At 41.3% G+C, this 26,461-nt stretch overlaps 1 protein-coding gene across 3 annotated transcripts in view; it reads left to right on the top strand.

Moving 5' to 3' along the window:
• The first annotated feature begins 1,249 nt into the window (after positions 1-1,249).
• The window catches only part of CARD14 (caspase recruitment domain family member 14), a 99,811-nt gene continuing 74,599 nt past the window's right edge, over positions 1,250-26,461 (top strand). The window contains exons 1-2 of one of the 3 annotated variants that reach the window (XM_040435113.1): positions 1,250-1,364; positions 25,217-25,447. In XM_040435113.1, the coding sequence (XP_040291047.1) occupies positions 25,237-25,447 (211 nt within the window). In that variant the 5' untranslated portion in view covers positions 1,250-1,364; positions 25,217-25,236. Of the gene's footprint in view, positions 1,365-24,945; positions 25,047-25,216; positions 25,448-26,461 lie in introns of those variants that run through there. The other 2 variants (XM_040435114.1, XM_040435115.1) reach the window with 2 other exon arrangements.

Below are 26,461 nucleotides of genomic sequence, written 5' to 3'. Positions count from 1 at the left end.
ATTGACACATACTGTATGTTTTGTTTATGCTTATTTAGAAAAAATAATACATACAGATCTGATGTCTCACGTTTCTTGACTTCTGAATTATTGTTAAGCTGTCTGACTAGTGTTATACAACAGTTCAATAACGCAAAGCAGAGCACCTATGGTCAGAGACATGAAGCACCAAAGGGTCAGGCAATATCCATAGTCTAGAGACATGTCAAAGTCAGGGTAGGCAGCGTACAAGCGTATACGTGAAACAAGTCAGGCAGGCAGCATAGGGAAACAGGCTAGGGTCAGGTCAGGCAGCAAGGGTCAGTCGGTAGTCAGGCTGGAGTACGGTTAGCGGGTAGTCAGAGAATACACCTAGTTACTAGAGACTAGGAAACCTAAAGCTCAGGCACCCTGCAAATGGGGAGGAGAGTGCATTAAATACCCAGGGACAGCCTTTGGATGAAGAAACACTTTTGGCTTCGGCTCTAAAAACTGCATCTAAAACTGTTACACCCTACACTACACTACCCTAACTACGTAAATCCTGGATGCTTGGTATTTTTTAATCAATGGCAGCTATAAAAACCTGTATCTGCATGCCGGCCATCCACATTCCTATGTGTATACGACTAGCCTGATGAAGGGCATTCTCTCTGCCCGAAACGTTGTTATCAAAAGGACCACTATGTCCGGCTAAGCAAAAAAAAATCATTTAAGCAAAATCTGGAGTGCTGTCTAAATTGCTGAATATTATAGTTCCAAGAGGTGGAGCTAGGAACGTCCCACGACGTGCACCCAAACCGGTCAGAATAGATAGAGTGCTGTGATCACTACGAGATTCTAAAAAAAAAGTTATAGCTCTTAGAAAACAGCAATGAAAAAAATTGCTTGGTATTAAAAGGGATTTCCCATCACATACAATGGGGGCATATCGGTAGGATATGCCCCCATTGTCTGATAGGTGCGTGTCTCACCTCTGGGACCCGCACCTACAAGGAGAAAGGAGCGGGGAGAGCTGTGGAGAGGGTTTCCCGGGGTCCGTCCACCACCAAGCGCTGCTCCCCACTGCTCCCATGCAAGTGAATAGGAGCGAACGCGCGGCCCCTGCTCCCATTCATTTCTATGGCGCATTAAGTTTTAATTGTGCTCATAGTAACCAAAAAATATCCATTATGTAATGCGTCTGTAATGCCCTGACAAACATTCATGAGTCAATAAATTCCAGGAAGTGCCTTTAACTCACAAGACAGGCTTTTCTACTCCTCGTACACTCCCGTATCAGTCATAACAACTGCCGTTAAGGTTTCGAAAGAAGGCATCGGAAGGAGGACCCTCCTGCACTGGCAGCAACGGGGTACGTCCATGTACATTACTCTCTGTATAAGGTAGGGGAAATGTATCTCATACAAGGAATTGGGGGAAAGTAATCAGATCTGGATTGTAAAACAACGAAAAGTAAATGATATCAACATCGTATTGTAGTACAAAAGCCTCCAATCTCAAATGTATTCAAGTCTATTGTTGTTTTCTGTCTTGAAAATATAATCTTCCTGTGAAATACTTTGCGCTTATAGAGAATGTGTCATCAGAAAATTGACTATTTTTAAATAGTTTTTAGGCTAAAGATATTTTATCGCAATTTTGGTGGGGTTTTTTCAAAATTTTAAAAAATCCTAAAATCATGCAGTTTTCAAACGGGTCACTAGACCTACAATATGTCATTGTCTTTGAGAGCAGCCACATGGGATATAGAAGGGGACCTCATTGGCTTCTATGACGGAGTATACTAGGTCAGGAGGGAGTAGATAATTTGTGATATCACCTATTGTGAATGGAGGAACCTGTGTTTTTTATATATATATATATATATATATATATATATATATACACACACACACAACCTGCCAGTATAATGAGATGACTGCAGAAAAGTTCTCTATAGAACAGGAAGTCTTTTAGGCTTAGTGGTCAGTGCAAAAACTGCAGGATTTTAAGCATTTAAAAAGAAAAAAATATACATAGTAAAGTTGAAAATTAAAACAAAAATCATAAAATATTTCTAAAAACCATGTGGGGAGTTTATCATTCACCCCCATGCCGCTTTTCAGGTTTGCAATTTTTTAAATGTTAATGTGACAAAATTTTGCTGTAAGTGGTGCGTTTATGCTGTCCTCACTACTTTCTGAAAAGGGGGGCAGGTCCAGCAGTTACTCCACATTTAGGCTCCATTCACACATCCGCAAATGGGTCCGCATCCGTTCCGCAATTTTGCGGAACGGCTGCGGACCCATTCATTCTCTATGGGGATGGAATGGATGCGGACAGCACACAATGTGCTCTCCACATCTGCATTTGCGGAGCGCGGCCCCGATCTTCCGGTCCGCAGCTCCGCAAAAGATAGAACATGTCCTATTCTTGCAGCTGCGGACAAGAATAGGCATTTCTATAGGGGGTGCCGGCCGGGTGTGTTGCGGATTTGCAATTTGCGGGTCCGCAACACACCATGGACGTGTGAATGGACCCTTACAGCTACGAGCTGCTGTAGATTTCTACTGTAGCATCTGAAGCTATGCCCCTTTGTCAGCACGCTTTTCCCCCATGTCAGACAAGGCGAAAAAAGTGTCTAAAACACAACATTGGTAGGGCAGAGCAGGATGGTAGCTCAGTTAGCACTGGTGCCATCTACTGCTGGGGTCCTAGGCTCAAATCTGACCAAGGACAACATCTGCATGGAGTTTTTATGTTCTCGGCATGTTTGCGTGGGTTTCCTCCGCATACTCTGATTTCCTCCCACACTCCAAAGACATACTGATAGGGAACTTAGATGGTGAGCCCCATTGGGGACAACGTGATTAGATGCGGAATATAGTAGTGCTATAGTGTGTAAAATAGATAAATAAAATATGGCATGTATATGTATTCCAGTTTTTTGGTGGCAATTGTTCCAGAATTCTGCCACATTTTGATTAGTAGATCACGCCCAATCATTATTAATGAAAGGTCTGTCCAGCATTATAAAATAAGGGTCCAATGGAATGAATCAAATATACTGAAATATATAGGTTTATCTTTGTGCTTATCCCATGCCTTCAACTAGTATTTCTATAAATGTGTGCAGGGACATAGGAGGTGAGTGGATTATAAAAATAGTATGCACCCAATATATGGACAAAAGTATTGGGACTCAGCTCTTAATCAGTGAATTCAGGTGTTTTGTCCATTGCCACAGGTGTATAAAATCCAGCCCCTGGCCATGCGGTCAGACTTTACAAATATTTGTAAAAGAATGGAGCGTTCTAAAGAGCTCTCTGAATTCCAGCGTGGATGCCTGCATTGTCACTTCATGGAATTTCTTCCCTCCTAGACAGGCTCGGTACAGGGGAATCCCCCGGTGGGCCCTTGAGTAAGGTGGGCCCCTAGTCTCCCACCCCCTGCACAAGTGGCACATAACACAGTAAACTTACTGCACTACATACATATATTCCATATACCAGCCTAAGTTCATATAAAAAACTTGATAGATTATTAAAGGGGTTGTGTCAATTCAACAAGTGGCATGTATCATGTAGGCAAAGTTAATATAGGCACTTACTAATGTATTGTTATTATCCATATTGCCTCCTTTCTGGCTGGATTCATGTTTCCATCACATCATACACTGCTCATTTCCATGGTTACGACCACCCTGTAATCCAGCAGTGGTGGTCGTGCTTGCACACTATAGGAAAATAGTGGCTGGGACAATGGGGGTGCACATAGGCTGGTGCTTTTTTCTATCCTGTGCAAGCACAACCACTGCTGCTGGATTGCAGGGTGGTCATAACCATGGAAACGAGCAGTGTATAATGCAATGGGAAATTAATCAAGCCAGGAAAGGAAGCAATATGGACTATCACAGTACATTAGTAAGTGCCTTATATTAACTTTCTCTACACGATAAATGCTATTTGCTGAATTGACACAACCCCTTTAAAGAAACTCCCCAGTTTATTCTTATAGACATGATCAGAGCTGAGATGACTTCTAGGTATAGAGGAAGGCTCGCCGGCATCCTCTTTTCCCCAGGACCTACCTTCTGAAAGTAGCTGCAGGGACCCCCATATTCAATCTTATGGTAGCATCTTGCTGCTGTGTGTGCAGGTGATATTTGAATGTATCCGTACATTTTACTGGTGGGCCTTAGGCACCCCAGTCCGACACTGCTCCTAGATATTCCACCATCAACTGTGAGTGATATTAATGTAAAGTGGAAGGAGTCACAGCAACTCAGCCACAGAGACCACGTAAAGTTACAGAGCGGAGTCACAAAGTGCTGAGGAACCTAGTGCATAAAAGTCATCAACGCCATAACTGCAGAGTTCAAACTTTCTCCTACATTAGCCTCACCACAAAAACTGTGCTGTGCCAGGAGCTTCAGGGCGTGGGTTTCCATGGCCAAACAGCTGCCTGCAAGCCTCACATCACCAAGCACAATGCCAAGTGTTGTATGGAGTGGTGTAAAGTACCCATCACATTATACACTGCATATATCCAGATGTTCCGACCCCCCTGCAATCCAGCAGCGGTGGTCGTGCTTGCACACTGTAGGAATAAGCACTTGCCTCTCTGATGGCCGGGGTCATGGGAGCTCACTTAGTCACACGTGCAAAGCATCTCCAGTCCCAGTCACCTCTGCAGCAGTGGCCCTAACCCCCACGGAAGATTTTTGGGATACTCTAGTTCAGAGTCTACAAGCCAGGCCCTCTCATCCAACACCAGTGTCTGACCTCACCGATGCTCTTCTGGATGAAAGGGCAAAAATTCCCACAGACACTCTCTAAAATCTTGTAGAATAGAAGCTGTTTTAGCTGCAAGGAGTGGGATGTCAACTCCATATTTATGCCTATGGATTTAGAATGGGATGTCATAAAAGCTCCTGTAGATGTGATGTAGGTGTCGCATTACTTTTTTCCATATAGTGTATATATCTGCTAAATATAACTATATCTGTCATTCCATCACAATCGTCGATGTCAAAAATATGCAATACAACTAGAAATGCGTATTGTATTTACAAGACGCGTCAAAGGCATCGCCAGATTTAGTGTCAGCTATTTTTGGCTTATGTGCTCCAAATACTGTATAGCGCCTTATGTCTGCTGGATAGATTAGTTGAAACCCACTCCCAAGATGGCACACCACAACGTATTATGGTGCACACAGTAATGTTACCTATTTAGACCTATTTTATTATCTATTTTATGCACTTATATAGTGCTATTGTATTCCGCAGCGCCTTACAGACATTAGAAACACAGGGAGAACGTACAAACTCCATGCAGATGTTGTCTGATTTGAACCTAGGACCCCCCGGCTAACCACTGAGCCACCGTGCTGCCAACATATTTTGGAACCAACTGGTCTGTAACATCAGACTCAGCTGCCTAACTATCTGATGTGTATGGGGGTGTACAGACTCTCCCCAGACATATGATGTCGGGGAAAAGGAGGATCAGGCATGTTCATCTTCGACATGTCTGTTGAGTTTGTTCTCAGGGAAGATAAGCCACTTTGAGAGGTGTCTGGCTGCAGCTTTATCCCCTCTCCAAATTGAGTCAGACAATCTAAGCGCGTATCTGTATCAGGGCCGGCCTCAGATCATTTGGTGTCCTGTGCTTTTCTTTTAGCGCCCCCTCCTCCTCATTAAAAAAAGAAATTCGTTTCTGAAAATATATATATATTTATATATATTCATTCCCATACAGTATCCATGATGCCATGCAGTATACAGTATAAAGTAATATTTATCAAATAATATTTAATGACGATGGTAACTGTTTAAAATAACATCCTAAATCAATAAGCAAACATACATAACACATGCATAACATAAAAAGAAAACCATTAGGGACCCAATCTACATAAAACATGTGCTGCGGTCCCTGCAGCTACTACAGAAATATCAAGCCGTATAGTCAATAGGGTATGTGTAATATCAGGATATAAGGTATCTTTTACTAAAATATAATAATATAACACGTTCTATCACAGCGCGGGAGGTGTATGGCACAGACAAGGAGTGAAATTCCGTTCTTCTAGTGATGAATGGGATCACTCTTTATGTCAATATTACCACAATAGGATAAGGAAATATAATGTTTGTGCTGTAGATCTCATTCACCACTTGCAATGTTTCAGAACTGTCGCAGTCGAATGGCAGCGTTCTTGGCGCTGCCTGGAAGGAAAACCCTGCGCCTGCAATGAATCAGTCAGAGTTCCCTGCTGCTTGGAATCTCCCGGCCCTCCCGTTCACTGGGATGACGCAGTCGCTTGACATCTGGCGCCATAGAGTATTTAAAGGGGTTATCCAACTTCTCAAACAGCCCCCCATGTGCTGGGCCCCTCACAGGTAATATACTTTCCCAGCTCCCGGCGCTGCTCCTGGTCCCCGCACCGCCGCTGCTTCTCCCTGTACACAGATGAAAACATCCAGTGTCGGGGGGGAGCAGCCAATGGCAGACAGGGACGAGCCTCCCTAGCGTCACCCGCCATGCTAGGGAGGCTCATCTCCGTTCCTGCCTGCCATTGGCTGCTCCCCCCCAACACCGGATGTTTTCATCCGTGTGCAGCGGTGTTATGGGGACCAGGAGCGGGATAAGTATATTACCTATGAGGAGCCTACCACATTGGGGGGGGCTGTTTGAGAAGTTGGATAACCCCTTTAAGGTCTTATTTGTCTAAGTAAGGCTACTTCCACATCTGCATTCTTACTGTCCTGTTTTGAGATCCAGCATGGGATCTTAAAACCACAGCAAAACGCTTTCATTATAATAATACAAAATGCTTTCAGCCGTTTTGTGTCCTGCATGGGAACGCAACAAACCTGAACTAAATGCATACTGATGCACTCCGTTCCGGTTTGTTCAGTTTTGTCCCCATTGAACATGCTTGGGGACAAAACTGAAGTGTTGTGCTGCAGTTTTGAGACCCTGTGCTGGATCTGGACAGCACAACGCAGATGTGAAAGTAGCCTAGGAAAGCTTCTAGATGCTTGATATACAGTACAGACCAAAAGTTTGGACACACCTTCTCATTCAAAGAGTTTTCTTTATTTTCATGACAATGAAAATTGTCGATTCACACTAAAGGCATCAAAACTATGAATTAACACATGTGGAATTATATACATAACAAACAAGTGTGAAACAACTGAAAATATGTCATATTCTAGATTCTTCAAAGTAGCCACCTTTTGCTTTTATTACTGCTTTGCACACTCTTGGCATTCTCTTGATGAGCTTCAAGAGGTAGTCCCCTGAAATGCTTTTCACTTCACAGGTGTGCCCTGTCAGGTTTAATAAGTGGGATTTCTTGCCTTATAAATGGGGTTGGGACCATCAGTTGCGTTGAGGAGAAGTCAGGTGGATACACAGCTGATAGTCCTACTGAATAGACTGTTAGAATTTGTATTATGGCAAGAAAAAGCAGCTAAGTAAAGAAAAACGAGTGGCCATCATTACTTTAAGAAATGAAGGTCAGTCAGTCAGCCGAAAAATTGGGAAAACTTTGAAGTAAGGGCTATTTGACCATAAAGGAGAGTGATGGGGTGTTGCGCCAGATGACCTGGCCTCCACAGTCACCGGACCTGAACCCAATCGAGATGGTTTGGGGTGAGCTGGACCGCAGAGTGAAGGCAAAAGGGCCAACAAGTGCTAAGCATCTCTGGGAACTCCTTCAAGACTGTTGGAAGACCATTTCAGGGGACTACCTCTGAAGCTCATCAAGAGAATGCCAAGAGTGTGCAAAGCAGTAATCAAAGCAAAAGGTGGCTACTTTGAAGAACCTAGAATATGACATATTTTCAGTTGTTTCACACTTGTTTGTTATGTATATAATTCCACATGTGTTAATTCATAGTTTTTGATGCCCTCTCATAGTTATGAAAATAAAGAAAACTCTTTGAATGAGAAGGATGTGTCCAAACTTTTGGTCTGTACTGTATGTGCGCATAAGTTGGTCCCGCAGCACTTTCATCCTGTGATGGGTTTTTTGGGCTACAGAGGAGGGGACAGGAGCACCGAAATGCATTAAGCCTAGATATTAGCCGACTTATGTTACCACATTAGCACTATATGTGGCATTATATGTTTCTCGGCACAGTGGTTACCTTAAACAGCTGATCAGCAGGGGTTCCAGGACTCGGGACCCTCGCCAATGTTATAATGATGACCTATCCTGAGAATAGGTCATTATCAATTCCTGGATAACCCCTTAAAGTGCCTTGTATTAACTTTGTCAACATGATAAATGCCAATTGTTGACGTGAGAAAACCTCTTTAATACTTCACCATACCAAGACATATTAGACCAATTGTGTGCTTCCAACTTTGGGGAAGGCCCCTTTTCTGTTCCATCATGACTGTGCCCAGCGCACAAAGCAAGGTCCATAAAGACATGGTTGGTGAGTTTGATGTGGAAGAACTTGATTGTCCGCACAGATCACTGACCTCAACCCCATGGAAGATTTTTAGGATAATCTAGATCGGAGATTGCGGTCAGGCCCTCTCGTCCACACAAATGTCTGACCTCACCAATGCTCTTCTGGATGAATAGTCAAAAATCCCAGTGACACGTTCCACTATATTGTAGAAAGCCTTCCCAGAAGAGTGGAAGATGTTTAGCTGCAAGGAGGGAGATGTCAACTCCATATTAATGCCTATGGATTTAGAATGGGATGTCATAAAGCTCCTGTAGATGTGCTGTGTAGGTGTCGCAAAACTTTTTTCCATATAGTGTATCTATCTGCTAAATATAACTATATCTGTGATTCCATCACAAAGGTCAATGTCAAAAATATGCAATACAACTAGAAATGCGAGATGCATCTTGGATTTACAAGACACGTCCAAGGCATCGCCAGAATTTAGTGTAAGCTATTTGTGCAGGTTAGATTTGCTTGATAAATTTAGTAGAAACCCACTCCCAAGATAGCACACCACAACTTGGGCTACTTTCACATCTGCGTTTTATTTCAGGTTTTGAGATCCGGCAGATGATCTAAAACCTGAATTAAAAAGATCTGGTGCATTTAATACAACCGGATGACTTAGTTTCAGCCGGATCTGGTTGTATTAAATCAAAGTGCAATAAACCGGATCCGGTATGAAGTCATTGTAAGTCAATAGGCGCCGGCTCAGTTTTTTTGGTAATGAAAAAACGGATCAGTATCATTGACTTACATTGATTTCATGCCCAGACCCGGTTTGTTGCATTTTGACACACCGGACACAAAAACGCTGCTTTTGTGTCAGGCTTCTAAAATGCAACTAAACTGAATGGGGACAAAACTGATCTGTTTACTTCAGATTTTGAGGACCCCCTGCCGGATCTCAAAACCTGAATTAAAAACACAGATGTGAAAGTAGCCCCTATTCTGGTGCACACAGTGATGTTACCCTATTTAGACATACTTTGGAACCAACTGGTCTTTAACATCAGACTGAGCTGCCTAACTATCTAATGTGTATGGGGGTGTACAGACTCTCCCCAGACATATGATGTCAGGGAAAAGGAGGATCAGGCATGTTGAATTTCGACATGTCTGGTCAGTTTCTTCTCAGGGAAGATAAGTCACTTTCAGAAGTGTCTGTCTGCACTGCTAACTCAGCGACGGGCCTGCAGCACGACTGAGCCAATCCACCAGCTCCAAGACGGAGCCGCAGTCCGGGGTGAACACTGCGCGGTTCCGTAGGCAGCGCTCTTTAGGACAGTGAGTAGTGAACCATTGCTCGTACAATCCCAGGGTGGCAGAGGTCTCTGAAATCTGCCAGGTGACTACCATTCCAGCATGATAGTCTTTATCCACCTGACTGGGCTACGTCACCCCCCATCCCAGGCAGACATTAAGTAAGAAGCAGGAGGCTACAGAACTTCTGTAAAAGCAGATTTAAGCACAGGAGTTCAAAGGAGCTAGTGAGTCTCCAATTTTTCCTGACCACACTCTGTGTAGGTCTACAACAGCCTGTACATCCCACGACCACCTTATCTTCTTAGTTGCGATTGGACTGCATCGCTGTTCTACTATAGATATTGTCTTTTTCCCATCACCTGATGCTTCTTTAAAAGCCATAAGAGAAGTGTACCCCATTTTTATTCAAAATACTGATATAAATGCACTCCCCTCAATATGGTCAAGGTGGGCAAATCAGAGGTGTCAACCATTCCAAAGCAGAAGAAATCACAGCAAGACATGGAAAAGTTCCTGCACAAAAACTCTCCTCACTTCAGGCCTAATCAACATTTTTCTACAGCCGGCTCTACAATTCCATATCCCCTGGAGTTCTCAGATGCAGAAAGTGTAGGGTGTGAGCGACCTTAATCCAAAGATTTACAACTGGTCACCACACAAAAGGCCTTGCAGAAGATAATTGCAACAGCTCTTCAGCCAGTTCTAGCTGACCTCTCAGATATTAAACAAGATATAAGAGAGATTGGAGGTAGAGTGGAGGGTCTAGAAGAGAATCATTCGGAGAAGCTATGTCATATTCTCTCCAAACATGTCAAGTAAGAATGAACAATCTCTTAGCATATTTTAGGATCAAGACAACAGAGGCCAGAGAAACAATTAAGAATCAAAGGGGTACCAGAAACCCAGGCCGAATCTACTATAATGGATATCCACCTACTCCACTTTTGAGACCCCTTTTGGAACCAGATGTGGCCAAAGATCTAATACTAGAAAGAGCTCACAGAGCATTGACACCCAAACCCCAAAGAGGGAGAACCCCCCAGAGACATTATCTGTAGAATCCCTCCTCTCGCAGCATAGGGACGCAATCCTGAGAGCAGCCAGGGAGGTAAAAGAGATTATGTTTGAAGGCACCAGAATCTCCTTCTTTCAAGACCTTTCAAGACACACCTCCCTAACATGGCACAATCCTCCAGAGGCAACATAGGCTTTCTGATCATGCTCCGGTCTGCATCTCTCTCCACATTGAATCTCTCCCCAAGAGATCATTAACCTGGCGTCTGAATGACGCTCTAATAAAATCAACCCACATAGAGATAGGATAATAAAAACAATATCGAATCACTTTACGGAAATACCACACCTCAGATATCTCCCTCCGTGATATGGGAAGCTCATAAGACAGTTGTACGTGGGGACTTAATAGCGCTTGGGACCTTTGTCAAGAAACAAAGGCAAAGAGAAATAGATGACACAATACTTTCCATCGCCAAACTAGAGCAGAAGCACAATACTCTTTGGCCCTGAGAGACTTAGCCGAACTTACAACTCAAAGAGAAAAGTATACGCAGACGATTTGCTAGTAATAACCTCTAACCCGGACACCTCTTTCCCTGTTCTATCGCAGATATTTGAAGACTTCCACTTGATTTCAACTTTAAATAAATCCATCAAAATCAACAGCAATGAAGATATCCTACCCACAGAGTATGATAAGTCGGGCTAAAGCAGTAACTGACTTCCCGTGGTCAAATAGTCACAGAAAAAAATCTAGGCTTACATTTATCTCCAAACCCGGATAACTGGTATGCATTTAAACTACATTCCATTACTTTGCAAGTAGGGAACATAATAAATTCATAGAAAAATTCCATATATTTATGGATGGGTAGAGTGAATCTACTAAAAATGATAATGCCAAAGGTGTTTGTACTTGTTTCAAACACTCCCCATATTTCTATCCAGATCTTTCTTTACTCAACTCAGAGTGTCTTCTAAAATGCACATGGGCAAATGGATTTGTAGAGCAGCAAACTCCACAATGGTCAAACCTAAATACCTTGGGGCATTGGGTTTCCTGACATGGAATATTTATACAAAGCAGTTCAACTTGCCAGAGTATTAGACTGGTTTAGGAGCCCTTCCTCCAAACTCTATGTTCAGATCGAAGAAGAGATAGTAGGCTTCTCACTAACCAGGCCCTTACAGGAGTTGGAATGGGTAATTGTCCCCCCCCCCACTAACATTCTTCTTTGACAAAGGCCCCGCTAGGGGTTTGGCAACCACCCATGACACACATAAATTATGGGCCCACCCTTCTCTCTTATTAACGATAGGAGACACAGTCAGGTCCATAAATATTGGGACATCGACACAATTCTAACATTTTGGCTCTATACACCACCCCAATGGATTAACAATGAAAACAAACAAAATGTGCTTTAACTGCAGACCGTCAGCTTTAATTTTAGGGTATTTACATCCAAATCAGGTGAACGGTGTAGAAATTACAACAGTTTGCATATGTGCCTCCCACTGTTAAGGGACCGATAGTAATGGGACAGAATAATAATCATAAATCAAACTTTCACTTTTTAATACTTGGTTGCAAATCCTTTGCAGTCAATTACAGCCTGAAGTCTGGAACGCATAGACATCACCAGACGCTGGGTTTCATACCTGGTGATGCTCTGCCAGGCCTCTACTGCAACTCTCTTCAGTTCCTGCCTTGTTCTTGGGCATTTTCCCTTCAGTTATGTCTTCAGCAAGTAAAAAAGCATGCTTAATCGGATTCAGATCAGGTGATTGACTTGGCATTGCATAACATTCCACTTCCTTCCCTTAAAAACTCTTTGGTTGCTTTTGCAGTATGCTTTGGGTCATTGTCCATCTGCACTGTGTCTGGCCTTCCTGTTTTTGAGGCTCACCAATGGTTTACATCTTGTGGTAAACCCTCTGTATTAACTCTGATAAAGTCTTCTCTTGATTGTTGACTTAGACACACATACACCTACCTCCTGGAGAGTGTTCTTGATCTGGCCGACTGTTGTGAAGGGTGTTTTCTTCACCAGGGAAAGAATTCTTCGGTCATCCACAACAGTTGTTTTCTGTGGTCTTCCGGGTCTTTTGGTGTTGCTGAGCTCACCGATGCGTTCCTTCTTTTTAAGAATGTTCCAAACAGTTGTTTTGGCCACGCCTAATGTTTTTGCTATCTCTCTGATGGTTTGTTTTGTTTTTTTCAGCCTAAGGATGGCTTGCTTCACTGATAGTGACAGTTCTTTGGATCTCATCTTGAGAGTTGACAGCAACAGATTCCAAATTTAAATAGCACACTGGAAATGAACTCTGGACCTTTCATCTGCTCATTGTAATTGGGATAATGAGGGAATAACACACACCTGGCCATGGAACAGCTGAGAAGCCAATTGTCCCATTACTTTTGGTCCCTTAACAAGTGGGAGGCACATATGCAAACTGTTTTAATTCCTACACCGTTCACCTGATTTGGATGTAAATACCCTCAAATTAAAGCCGACAGTCTGCAGTTAAAGCACATCTTGTTCGTTTCATTTCAAATCCATTGTGGTGGTGTATAGAGCCAAACATGTTAGAATTGTGTCAATGTCCCAATATTTATGGACCTGACTGTATGTTAGGACTCTACATACTGGCTTGATAAACAAAGAGCGTTGAAAAACTACAGATTAGGTGACGTTCTATCAGGTGGCACTTTCCCAGACCAGCCCACCTTACATCTTAAAATCCCAGGAATAAAACTAGACCATCTTACATACTCTCAACTCTTAAGCAGATTTAAAAGTATCTGGTTTGCTGACACCTGGAACAGAGACTACCTTTGGTTTGAAAAGCTGGCAGCACAGAGATCCCCTCCCCCGAAATTAATCTCCACGATATATAAAACATTTGTATGCCCAAAGGATGGCCCTGCCCTCTCTTTCATAGAAGCGTGGGAGAAAGAATTAAACTTCAAACTGACCAAACAGGACACTATAGCGGTGTACAAAAATGCATGTGGTTCATCCAGATGTATTACAATGCAAGAGACATCTTATAAAATTGTTAGTAGGTGGTACAAAACACTGGTGCATTACATGCTATGAACTCGCTCATACCCTCCTCTTGCTGGATTTGTAATTCAGATATAGGTTCGTATGTTCACCTATGGTGGACATGTCCTCTGATTGTTCCCTTTTGGGCTGAGGTGGAGAAAATCTTACAGAAAGTGTGCGCAGGATTCCCTAAGATAACTCTGCCCTTTTTATTTTTGAACATCATCCCTGACTCACAAACCAAATTCAATACTATACTATGGAAACACATGGTGTTAGCAGCGAAAAGCATGATCCCTCTCTACTGGAAACAAACGGTGACTCCACCCTTATCTCATTGGCTAAGCAAATTAAGCCTAGTGGGCAGGCTAGAGGAGATGAGCGTTTTCACCCATAAGGCTACGGCCAAGTACTATAAGATATGGGAACCATGATTGAGCTTTGCTAGCAATCCAGAGACACATCAACTCATACTTGAGTGATCTGGAGCCCTAACGTCTCCTCTCCCCTGGGGTGAGTTACCTCGCGCTTTCCAACATCAATAGTTACATATTGAGTTTTTAAGTTTATATATGTTGTACTCACATGTACATTACGTACTTATTTGCAAGCCCTTCAAAGTGCTCATCTACCAAGGGCTATCTGTTGAACATAAATTTTGTTCACATTAGTTATGTTGTTACCATCTGGTTTTGGAGAATGATTAATACTCTCACCAGATAAAGTAGCGTGATACGCACAGATCTTAACAGGCAGTATGTTTAAGGTTCCGTGCTATTGAATAATATCTGTTATTGGATGCTAAATATGTGTTGCAAACATTGGGAATTGTACTAAAAAAAAAATATTCTCTACACATGCAATATTATAATAAATATTTTATTGTCTTGAGGAAAATAAATAAAGAATAAAAAAATAAAAAAATGAGTTTCTGAAAATATATATATATTCATGCCCACACAGTATCCATGATGCCATGCAGTATACAGTAATACTTAGAAAATATTATTTAATGATGGTAAATATTTAAAATAACACCCAAGAGTGCTTAAAGAGCTCAGTTCAGTCATTGCTGTGCCCCTGTTTATAATTTTTAAAGATTCTCTAGGGGCTGGTACAGTGCCAAGTGATTGGCGCAAGGCAAACATGGTGCCCATATTCAAAAAAGGATCTAGGTCCTTCACAGGTAATTATAGACCAGTTAGTTTAACTTCTGTTGTGGGAAAAATGTTTGAAGGATTCTTAAGGGAGTATATACAGGAGTATGTGACTGTACATAATATAAGTGACAACCAGCATGGGTTTACCAAGGACAGAAGTTGTCAGACTAATCTGATTTGTTTTTATGAGGAGGTGAGTAGTAGCCTGGACAGAGGGGCGGCTGTGGATGTAGTGTTTCTGGATTTTGCAAAAGCTTTTGATACTATACCTCATGGAAGTAAAGTAAGGTCTATAGGCTTGGAAAGTATAGTTTGTAATTGGATTGAAAACTGGCTGAAGGACCGTGTCCAGAGAGTTGTGGTCAATGAGTCCTATTCAGAATGGTCCCGGGTTATAAGTGGTATACCCCAAGGTTCAGTGCTGGGTCCTCTGTTATTTAATTTATTCATTAATGATATTGAGGATGGGATTAATAGCACCATATCTATTTTTGCAGATGACACTAAGCTGTGTAGAACTGTATAGTCTATGGAAGATGTCCACACACTACAAGCTGACTAGAACACTCTGAGTGATTGGGCATCAACTTGGCAAATGAGGTTCAATGTGGACAAATGTAAAGTTATGCATCTTGGTAGTAATAATCTCTGTGCTTCATATGTCCTAGGTGATGTAACACTGGGGGAGTCACTTATAGAGAAGGACGTGGGTGTCCTTGTAGATAGTAGATTAAATAAGAGCATACAATGTCAATCAGCTGCTTCTAAGGCCACCAGGATATTGTCATGCATTAAACAAGACATGGACTCGCGGGGCAGGGATTCTGATATTACCACTTTACAAAGCGTTGGTGCGGCCTCATCTGGAATATGCAGTTCAGTTCTGGACACCAGTCCATAAAAAGGACGCTCTGCAGCTGGAAAAGTACAGAGGAGAGCGACTAAACTGATAAGGGGAATGGAGGGTCTTAGTTATGAAGAAATAATAAAATAATTAAATGTATTTAGTCTTGAGAAGAGACGTCTAAGGGGGGTCATGATTAACCTATACAAATATATAAATGGGCCATACAAAAAAATACGGTGAAAAACTGTTCCATGTAAAATGCGCTCAAAAGACAAGGGGCACTGCCTCCGACTGGAGAAGAAAAAGTTCAGTCTCCAGAAGCGTCAAAGCTTCTTTACTGTAAGAACTGTGAATCTGTGGAACAGACTTCCTCAGGACGTGGTCACAGCAGGAACAGTGGACAGTTTTCAAAAGGGTTTAGATGAATTTTTAAAAGTAAATGACATTAATGCTTATGAAAACGTGTAGAAATCTGAGTCTCACTTCATTCTGGGATTCGTGTCCCCACCTATCCCTTGGTTGAACTTGATGGACTTATGTCTTTTTTCAACCGTATTAACTATGTAACTATGTAACATCCTAAACCAATAATCAAACAGGCATAACATAAAAAGAAAACTATTAGGGACCCAATCTACATAAACATGTGCTGCGGTCCCTGCAGCTACTACAGAAATATCAAGCCGTATAGTCAATAGGGTATGTGTAATATCAGGATATAAGGTATCTTTTACTATAATATAATAATATAACACGTTCTATCACAGCGCGGGAGGTGTATGGCACAGACAAGGAGTGAAATTCCGTTCTTCTAGTGATGAATGGGATCACTCTTTATGTGAATATATGTCAAAAGGATAAGGAAATATAATGTTTGTGCTGTAGATCTCATTCACCACTTGCAATGTTTCAGAATTGTAGCAGTCGAATGGCAGTGTTCTTGTCTGGAAGGAAACCCTGCGCCTGCAATGAACAAGTCAAAGTTCCCTGCTGCTTGGAATCTCCCGGCCCTCCCATTCACTGATAGTTGGCGCCTGGGACTCCTCTACATGGGCCGACAATTGAACAGATCATCGCTGACCAGCGTTACTAGTAATGCTCTTTAGCGATGATCTGGCGGTGTAAATGCACCGCCGATTACCCGATGAACGAGCAAAATGCTCATTCATCAGGTAATTGTATCTTTTGTGCAGCACAAAAGACTATCGTTTCACAGTGGCAGATTGTGTGATGTGAACACGATCTGCTGCCAGGAAACAACGAGACAGTACGGGGAAGCGCGATGACATTAGTGATTGCTCCTCCCCATACTCTGGAGGAGCTGAAGGAGGTTTTTTTTATGTCTAAATAGTGTAAAAATCAATCTATGAAAAAAAATGTTTTTATAATTGTCGATGTCTATATACTGTATGTCTAGTGAATTCTGTGGGGGCTCATATTTTTTTTATTTTCTATATTTTTTTTAAACTTTTTTTTTATGTTTTTGTAGCCAGTATTTGAGACTACAAGACACACTATTATTTTTATTTATTTATTCTATATTATCATGTTTCATAAAGAACCATGATAATACCTGAATTGCTCATTTCTTATGTTGGCCTGCCCCTGTTGGCCAAAATAAGAATTGCAGCTCCAATTCCCGGGGTCTCTTCAGAGAGACCCAGCGTATTGAAAACAATTACCAGCATCCTTAATGCACGCGCTTCTGTTTTTTTTTAGCTTTTAGATGCCGTGATCACACTGGATCACAACATATAAAGTCTTTAATGACCGTGATCGGCATTATTTGCCGGTCAAGGTCATTAGTCGTGGGTCTCTGCTGTTTAAAACAGCGGAGACCCGCAGCCCATGGTGGTCGCTGCATGTGTGAGTGGGCGCCGTGTTTACCGATCGCTCGGCGCTGATGGCGAAAGGGTTAGTGGTAGGAGCATCAGGTACTTATGACCTTGTCCACCATCCACAATTGCCCTCCTGAATTAAGTCCTCAGGATGTTGATACAGTTAAATACTGCAGCGGGGCAGCAGTATTTTGTGCTGCACTGTGGTATTTGGTTCTGCTGGGGTGGTATTTTGTGCTGCACTAAGGTATTGTTGTCCCTGCCTACTTGTATTGCCTCACCTTCTTTCAGTTTGGACCCACCTACAACATGGGGCTACTTCTAGTTTTTTTCCAGGGCTGCTTTAGGTTCCCAGTCCACCCCTGAATGTGGTTTAGATTGGTTTCCCACTGTTCCATATTTTATATAAGATGACTAGTATAGCATTGATACAATCCCTTTATTGTTAGGGTCTGCAGAGGCAGAGACACTCGAAGTGGGTAGCTACTAAAAAGTCTGTACAAAGGACAACTAACTTCAGAAAATCATAAATCTGATGAGTTCTAATGTTTGCCTCCTGTGGTCATAAGATGAGCAGAAATGTAATGTCTTCTAGGGTATAAAATCCGAGACAGTAAGTAACCAAATGTAAGGTCACCAACAGGCTGAGGGTCTGTGGTTTGATGCCACGCTCAAACCTGGGATTATGAAAGGTAGGAAGAAAAAGTGAGGAACATATATGACGTTGCTGTGTTATAGTGAAGAATGTACTGAACTGAGAGGTACAACTCACATTGCCATAGATTGTAGAGCCCTAGATCTCTCTGAAAATGTCTAGACAAGTGTATAATAGGTGTGGTAGCTGAACCATCTCTATCATTAAAGGGGTTGTGTCATGAAGCATAGTCTATAATTTTCAAACCATCACCTGGATCTGAATACTTTTCTAATTGCATGTAATGAAAAATGTAGTATCGCCAGTGCATTATTTAATAATATGTATCTGTATAGCGCCACCTGCTGTTTGTTCTTTTCCTTATTATTTGTCCAGCTCACTGAGCTGGTCGCATGTGCTCAGTTTAAATCTTCAACTGCCACCAGCCATATGTTCTGTTAGATGCTGTGGCAGTTACAGGGAGAGAGCTGCAGCTGAAAGGACACGCCCACTGAGCTGCCAGGCTGAAGATAATCTAGCAGAGCAATTGGAGCAATGAATGTGGAGATCTCTGGGCCCCAATTTAAGTTACAGGGCTGGTTCAAGCTTTGTTAGAAAGGCATTGTCATGTACTATATGATGTCAGATTTTTTTGTTTTTACATCAATTATAGCATAACCCCTTTAGAGGGTTTCATGGTGAAGCAGAGCAGTTAAAGACCTCGATACTAAGCAGGTCATTAATCTCTCGATTGATACGGTCAATCCTGAGCACCGCACCTAATTTTTTTTAAAGGTAGGGGATTCCATCAATACCTTTACAACACATTTATATGGTTCTTATTGGTTACTATAGAAGATAGGGGACTAATGTTGGTCCTTAGGTCTGTCACATATAGGAGCCATATAGGCCCGCTAGAGGCAGAACTTAACAAGATACGTAGATACCAACATTCAAATATCCAAAATTGAGACATTTAAGTGCCACTTCTGGAAAACCCACAAAATATATAGATTTGAGATAAACCAACTTTTTTTGATCCTAATATGTGGGATTTTCCCAACAAAACTTGGACTGCTGGTATATAAATAAAAAATAAATAAAAAAAACTACATATAATTGTTATCATAGCATGAGAACAGCTCATAATAAAAATTATAAGGGGTTTTCTGGAAGTACAATATTGATAATCTATCTTGAGGTCATCAATGTCATATTGGTGGAAGTCCTACTTCCAGCACCCTTCTCCAGTCAGCTCTTTGAATGGGCTGCAGCACTTGGACGAATGCTGCAGCCTCCTCACAGCTTACCAAACACAGCACCGTACACTGTATAGTGGCGGTGATTGGTATTGCAACCCGGGCCCATTCACTTGAATGGATCTGAGCTGCACACAGGCGTTGTGATCAACAAGTGTGACGTCACTGGCCTAGGAAGAGGCCACAGGTCTCAACGGAAGATCATGGCCTTTTCAATTTATCGGTGAGGGTGCCGAGAGTCGGATCCCTACTGATCAGATATTGATGACCTATCCTGAGGAAAGGTCATCAATATTCTACTCCTAGACAACCCCTTTAAGTTTATGTATTCTAAGAATAATCTGAAGACGTAAAAATGGTGGCAATGACAACTACAAGTAGTCTCTCCAAAAATCAAGCCCTCATACAGCTACATTAACAGAAAAATAAAAATGTTATGGATATCATATAAAATAAAAAATAAATAAACATAAAATACACAGTGAATGCTCTAAAAGGAAATACTAAAAAGTCATGGGAAAGTTGTTTTTTTTCCCATTCCTCCCACCCAACAAAAAGAAAAAATGAAATCTATTAAATACATTATATGTACCCGAAAGTGGTTCCGCTAAAAAGAAATACAACTCGACCTGCAAAATACAAGGCCTTATACAGCTACACCATTAAATGCACTCAAAGGGAATGTGTTATCAGAAAATGACCTATTGTTTAAATCACAATTTTTGTTAAACATATTTTTAAAGAATTTTTGGATGTTATTTTCAATTTTCCAAGTCAACATCTTTATTTAAACAAAAAACATAAAATCCTGCAGTTTTCACACTGGCCACTAAGCCTCATAATAGGCGCCGCTTCTTGGTCTGTACAGATCACTTTACTGCAGTTACCTGCTTATCTGTCATTCGAATCCTGCTTGTAATGATATCACCTCTGTGTACAGATAAGACAGGATCCACCATTCACAATAGGCGATTGTCACATCTTATCTATTCTCTCCTTGTACCATGACCTCTGCACAGGTCACAGAGGCTAGAAAACTCTCCCATGGAAGTCAGTGAGGTCCCCTCCTGACCACTGTGTCTATGGACCATGGGGCTGCCATAAAGCAATTTTCTTAATGTTTTCTAAATGCTGTTAAGAACAGCTCAGGCAAGATGGCCGCCCCCCAATCATGTTCAAGAAATAGAATATAAAAAATTGTAATAAGAAAACAAAAAAATATTACAGAAAAGATGTGTCACTATCTGGTTTTAACATTTCAGTGACACATTTCCTTTAAGGTGACGTCAATTCTATTTACTTGCGGCTAAAAAATAGTTATTAAGGCTAAAATTAGCTACCTCACTGAAGGTTTAAAATGCACTTACGGCACTGGAGTACCCGTACATAATCGTGTACTCAGCGTCACTGCTTCTTGTTGTGCCCCAGGGATCAGCAACCTTCGGCACTCCAGCTGAAACTACAACTCTCAGCATGCACTGCTGTTCTCTCAACTCCCTTAGAAGTGAATGGAGCATTATGGGACTGGAGTGCCGGAGATTGCTGATCCCTATTTTATGCCAATATGTTAACATTTTTATTCTGTAGGTACTACGCCTTTAAAAGTTGTATACTGTGGGCAGGGTGGGCTGGTGAGGTCTTTGGTCATGTATGCTGATGCGGTAGCATGTACCACAAGGGCACCGTGCTTGGACAACACGAGCCTATATATTGAGGTCTTCTGTATGTGCATTGGGCGACAGAGGGAGTGTCAGGTGCGAGACAAGTAGTCACAGAGCTGACATTGCAGCGGAGATCTGGAGGCGATCTTTGAAGAGGTGATGCCAGCAATCGACACACCTTGTACTATTGATTAACGCAGAGTTTGTTGAAAGTTTAGTAATACTTTAACTCCATTTGCAATTCCAGTTACATTGAACAGTGTCTATATTTAGGCTTACATACGCCACGCTGAGGATAATGGCACTCAAATAATTATACAGGACATAACTTATTATATATAGAGCGTTATGGCTGCAATATGGCAGAAACAGCAATTTAGGTAACCCTTATATGAATTGCTATGGTGTGTAATGTATTCCATAAGAGGCTGAGACTAAGGCAATAATTGTGCAAAAGTACATTTGTAGACAAGGTAAAGGAACTTTGGCCAATTTATTGACTATAATGATTGTGCGTTGTCGTATAGTGAAGTATTCCTTATCAGTAGGAGAGTTACATAGACGACATGGCACAAGTGCAGCTGGAGGATGTCACCTCATGCTTGCCGTCTGAGAAGAAGGAAGAAATCAGCTTTCTACGCTCATGATTGCACGGAGAAAAGCAGGGTACTCATTCCAAAGGAAAAAACGGTAAAATTCTCTTGATCCCTTATTGTCACATCCTTCATCACAAGGATAATAAAAAGACTCTTACGTTTTTTCAAACGCCTAACTATGGGCCCTGGATTTAGAACATATATTCAGGTGTTTGAATCGCGTAGGCATCTTTTTATTACACAAGTTGTGATGATTTCAAGATTTTAGACGTGCTGGAGGATTTTTCTCGTTTTTCCTCGGTCTGTGAAGATATACTGCACATGTACAGGATTTAGGCCGGAAGGGCTTACAGGATTCACTGCACGTGCGTTGAGACTCTTGTTGCAATTCACATAGAAAGCTATATTGCGGAGAAGCGCCACACCTTTGCAATTTTGTTGGGGCATGCACTCATGTAAATTTGTTATAAAGTCACAGTAACCTTGGCCAATTTATTGCGAGATGCTTGAGGATAAAAAAAGAATTTCACATAATTGCAGAGATTTCAGAGTGCTGGGGTTACTATTAGTATGACTGCTCCTGGAAATGTTCGTGCTGGTAATTACATGAGTTAAAAACAAGACAGAAGTCAACCTTGTCCACAATATCAAGGAGTCAAAGAAATTATGCAGTTTTTCTTAAATGGGTTATGCTATGAAAAATATTTTACATTTTTCAGACCAGCATCTGAATCTGAATACTTTTGTAATTGCATGTAATAAAAAATTTGGTATAGCCACTAAGCTGTTGTTTGTTCTTTTCCTTATTTCTTGACCACTTCACTGTGGTGGTCGCACGCGCTCAGTTTAAATCTTCAACTGTCATCAGCCATATCTTCTGTTAGAAGCTGTGGCAGTTACAGGGAAAGAGCTGCAGCAGAAAGGACATGTCCCCTTAGAAAAGACACACCTCCTGAGCTGCCAACCTGAAACAAATCTAGCAGAACAATTGGAGCAATAAATGGGGAGATCTCTGGATCCATGTAAGGTACAGAGCTGGTTCTAGCTTTGTTAGACAGAGGTTGTCATGTACTGTATGATTTCTGACTTTCATTTTTTACATCAGTCATGGCATAATCTTTTAACTGCAACATGCCTTAGCCGTTGAAGGTCTTTGCAGTGATTGGCTGAGTGGGCATGTCCAGCGTGCCGTAGGTGGATGGGCAACAATGAAGGGTTGGATTGGGAGTGGCGGGAGATCAGTAAGAACTGAGCATTGATTTTATACTTTTTAACCACAGGGACCCTTTAAAAAAAACTTGTGCACCCAGACAAGCCTTGAGCACTAATTCTGCTTATCCTTCTTAGTAATGAAGTCCTGTCAATCCCTAATGACTATGGTTGACACTTGGCTTCTCTCTTTTGCTCTTTCTTGTGTTTTCTGCCTTGAGTTATTCTAAGGCCGGTTTCAGACAAGTGAGTCTAATGACTTGAAATAATGGATTTACTGCATTTTCTAGTGCTGTTATGCATTCTGTCAACACCAGAGCTTTCCCGACAGCCTTACCAGCATGGATTCTTTTGTTATTCTTAGTGATGAGCGGCAGGGGCAATATTCGAATTCGCGATATTTTGCGAATATTTGGTATTTTCTTGATTGTGAAAAATCGGCAATGTAATATTCGCGTAATGCATGCGAAATACAGGCGTGGGTCACTATAGCTACATTTTTCAAGCTGCTAGAAGTTTCCTGAGACTGGAGAAAATGGTTGGAACGACAGAACAGTACAATAGCTTTATATGCAGATAGAGTGCTCCAATATATTTGTGAATTCTCGAAGTGCCGATATTTGTGATTAATATTCGCAATTCGAATATTTGCGCCCAACACTAGTTATTCCCGTATGTATTTCTGAAATATCAGACTTGCAGTGATCAAAAAAAAAAAGAAAGGAAAATCTACCATCAAAGTGCCATATAATGATACAGACAGCAAAATCTAAATTATGATAAGTAATATAATTAGTAAAATCTGATGAAAACCTTAAAAATACATTTTAATACAATTTAACACATATCTAATCAAATATATTTTGTGTATCAAACAAAATGTCATAAACGATCAGACAAAAAGAGCACTAAAAGAGCATTTCACAAAACAGAAAAAAAATTAAAACAGCCAATTAGAATTTTTTTGTCACTTCAACTGCCCAATAGGTTTTTTATTAAAAGTGATCAAAAAGTCGCACACACTTCAAATTGGTATCACTGAAGAGAAAAGACCGTCCCGCAAAAAAATAGCCCTCACACAGCCCCGTACACATAACTACAAAGAAGTTATAGGGGTCAGAATATGGTTATAAAAAACTTTATTTTTTCCCTCAAAGGTTTAGAAAAAAATTTCAGTATTAAAACGCAAGAAAAAGTATACAAGTGTGGTATAGTTGTAACTGTACTGACCTGGAGAATGAAGATAACAGGTCAATTTTACCCCATAGTGTACAGTGTAAAAAAAATAAAATTTAAAACCTTTATCAGAATTGCGTTTTTTCCCAATTCTACCCCATTTGGAATTTTTTTCCCGCTTCCCACTACATGGTATGTAATGGTAAATGGTACCATTAGAAATTACAACTTGTCCCGCAAAAAATAAGCCCTCATAAGGCTATGTGAATAGAAAAATAAAAAAGTTAGGACTATGGGAAGGCGGGGAGTGAAAAACAAAAACGCAAAAATGGAAAATCCCAGGGTCCTTAAGGGGTTAATCATGGGATAAACCCCTTTAAAGGCTTCAAAAGCTGTCTATTCCTCTGGACTTTCCCCACCCCATACATATGCACGCAGGGGTAGAGGCGAGTAAACTAGGCACCACTAACAGCAGTTCATTTGGTCAACCCCTTTAGCTCCTGGAAAACCCCTTTAATCAGATAGGTTTGTGCAGAACATTGTAGGAAATAGAAAGTACAGTAATTATATTCTTGCACCTTGTATAGTGGTATTTTGTGATATTTTATGCTTTTAATGATAACTCGGTGACAGCGTCGGAGCTGCTATTATCTACACCTTTCTGCACAAACTTTGGTCATTATATTTTTTTATTTGTTTTAAAACAGTGTGGAATTTCACGTAGCCCTTAGGGTGAAATTCCAACAATGCAGTGACATAGTTAAAGTCTAGGTTAAGGCGTAGAAGTGACGGCAGTCGCACTTCCTTCTGTGTTTATAGCCTAGGAATCGCTAACGATACGCTCATTGCTGCCGTTTGCTCGGATCCATAAATGTAGCTTTGTCTTGAAGGTGAGTCCCATAATTTGATAGATATTCCTATAGTACATTAGCAGCTGTAATGGACTATAGAAAGACATTCCATTAAGGCTTAGAAGGAATTGTGCTAAGAACACTAAACCTAGAACTACCCCTCAAGGTATTATTCATTCCCTTCAATGATTTCTATTATATTTTTTTAGTTCCTCTATCACATCCGACCATGGCAGCGCCATCGCAGACCGACCCAGATTTAATGGACCTGGAGGATGAGGAGCTGTGGGACATGATTGAAAAGCACAGGTGTAAAATTGTACAAAGACTGTCACCCGAACGCCTGACCCCTTATTTGCGTCAAGCTAGAGTGATAGACGCCATGGACGAAGAGGATATTCTACACTGTGCGCGGTTTTCGACAAGGGCCATGAGACTGGGTGAGTCTTTCTAATGGTTAAACAGTGCTAGCAAGGAAATATATGTCCGTGTAGTCAATATATTCACAATATACAATATACAAATTGCGGATCCGCAAAAAACGGAAGCCGCCCGAGTGCCTTCCGCAATTTGCGGAACGGAACAGGGGGCCCATTGTAGAAATGCCTATTCTTGTCCGCAAAACGGACAAGAATAGGACATGTTTTTTTGTTTTTTTGCGGGGCCACGGAACGGAGCAACTGATGCGGACAGCTGTCCGCATCTTTTGTGGCCCCATTGAAGTGAATGGGTCCGCATCCAAGCCGCAAAAACGGCGGCTCGGATGCAGACCAAAACAACAGCCGTGTGCATGAGGTCATAAAGAGTATATGAGCCTATACTAAAACTGCTAAGTTTCCAAAAAAAAGATAAAATGATCACATATAATAAAAAAAAATGAAATAAAAAAGACATTATCGTTAATTCCCTAAATAGAAAATGCACGAAAAATCTATTAAAAATGTCAACATATAACTGGAAAAAAAATCCACACACAGGACAGAATTTGCACAGAATTTGTCCGGCTGTGGATTTTGCTGCGTTTCGGCAGTAGAATTTTCACTGTTAATTTGCAGATTTGGCTTGGATTTCATCCTATGCATTGCAAAGTGTAAAATGTGCCAATGCTGCAGGGCTTTAAAAAAAATGTCATTCAGATGCTGCAAAAAAAAAAAACGAAAAAAAAACCGTGCACCATAAATTTTGTTTTAAGCAATGGACTCACATGACATCAACTGTACAGACTGGTGATAGTAGCTAAGACATAACACATTTGCAAAGATGTTTAGTAGAAGGGAAAAATAATAATAAATGTATCCTCGGGATTGGTCATCAATATCAGACCAGTGGGGGGCCGACTGCAGCAACCTCCGGCGATCACCTGATTGAAGAGGTCATGGAGCTCTGGTGAGTGCTGTGGCCTCCTCACAGCATATCAAGCACAGCGCTGTATATTGTATAGTGGCAGTGCTTGG

Source organism: Bufo bufo, chromosome 6 (assembly GCF_905171765.1).
Source record: "Bufo bufo chromosome 6, aBufBuf1.1, whole genome shotgun sequence".
Lineage (NCBI taxonomy): Eukaryota > Metazoa > Chordata > Amphibia > Anura > Bufonidae > Bufo > Bufo bufo.
The sequence above is the reverse complement of the archived record's forward strand: the minus strand, read 5'-3'. Positions and strand labels throughout refer to the sequence as shown.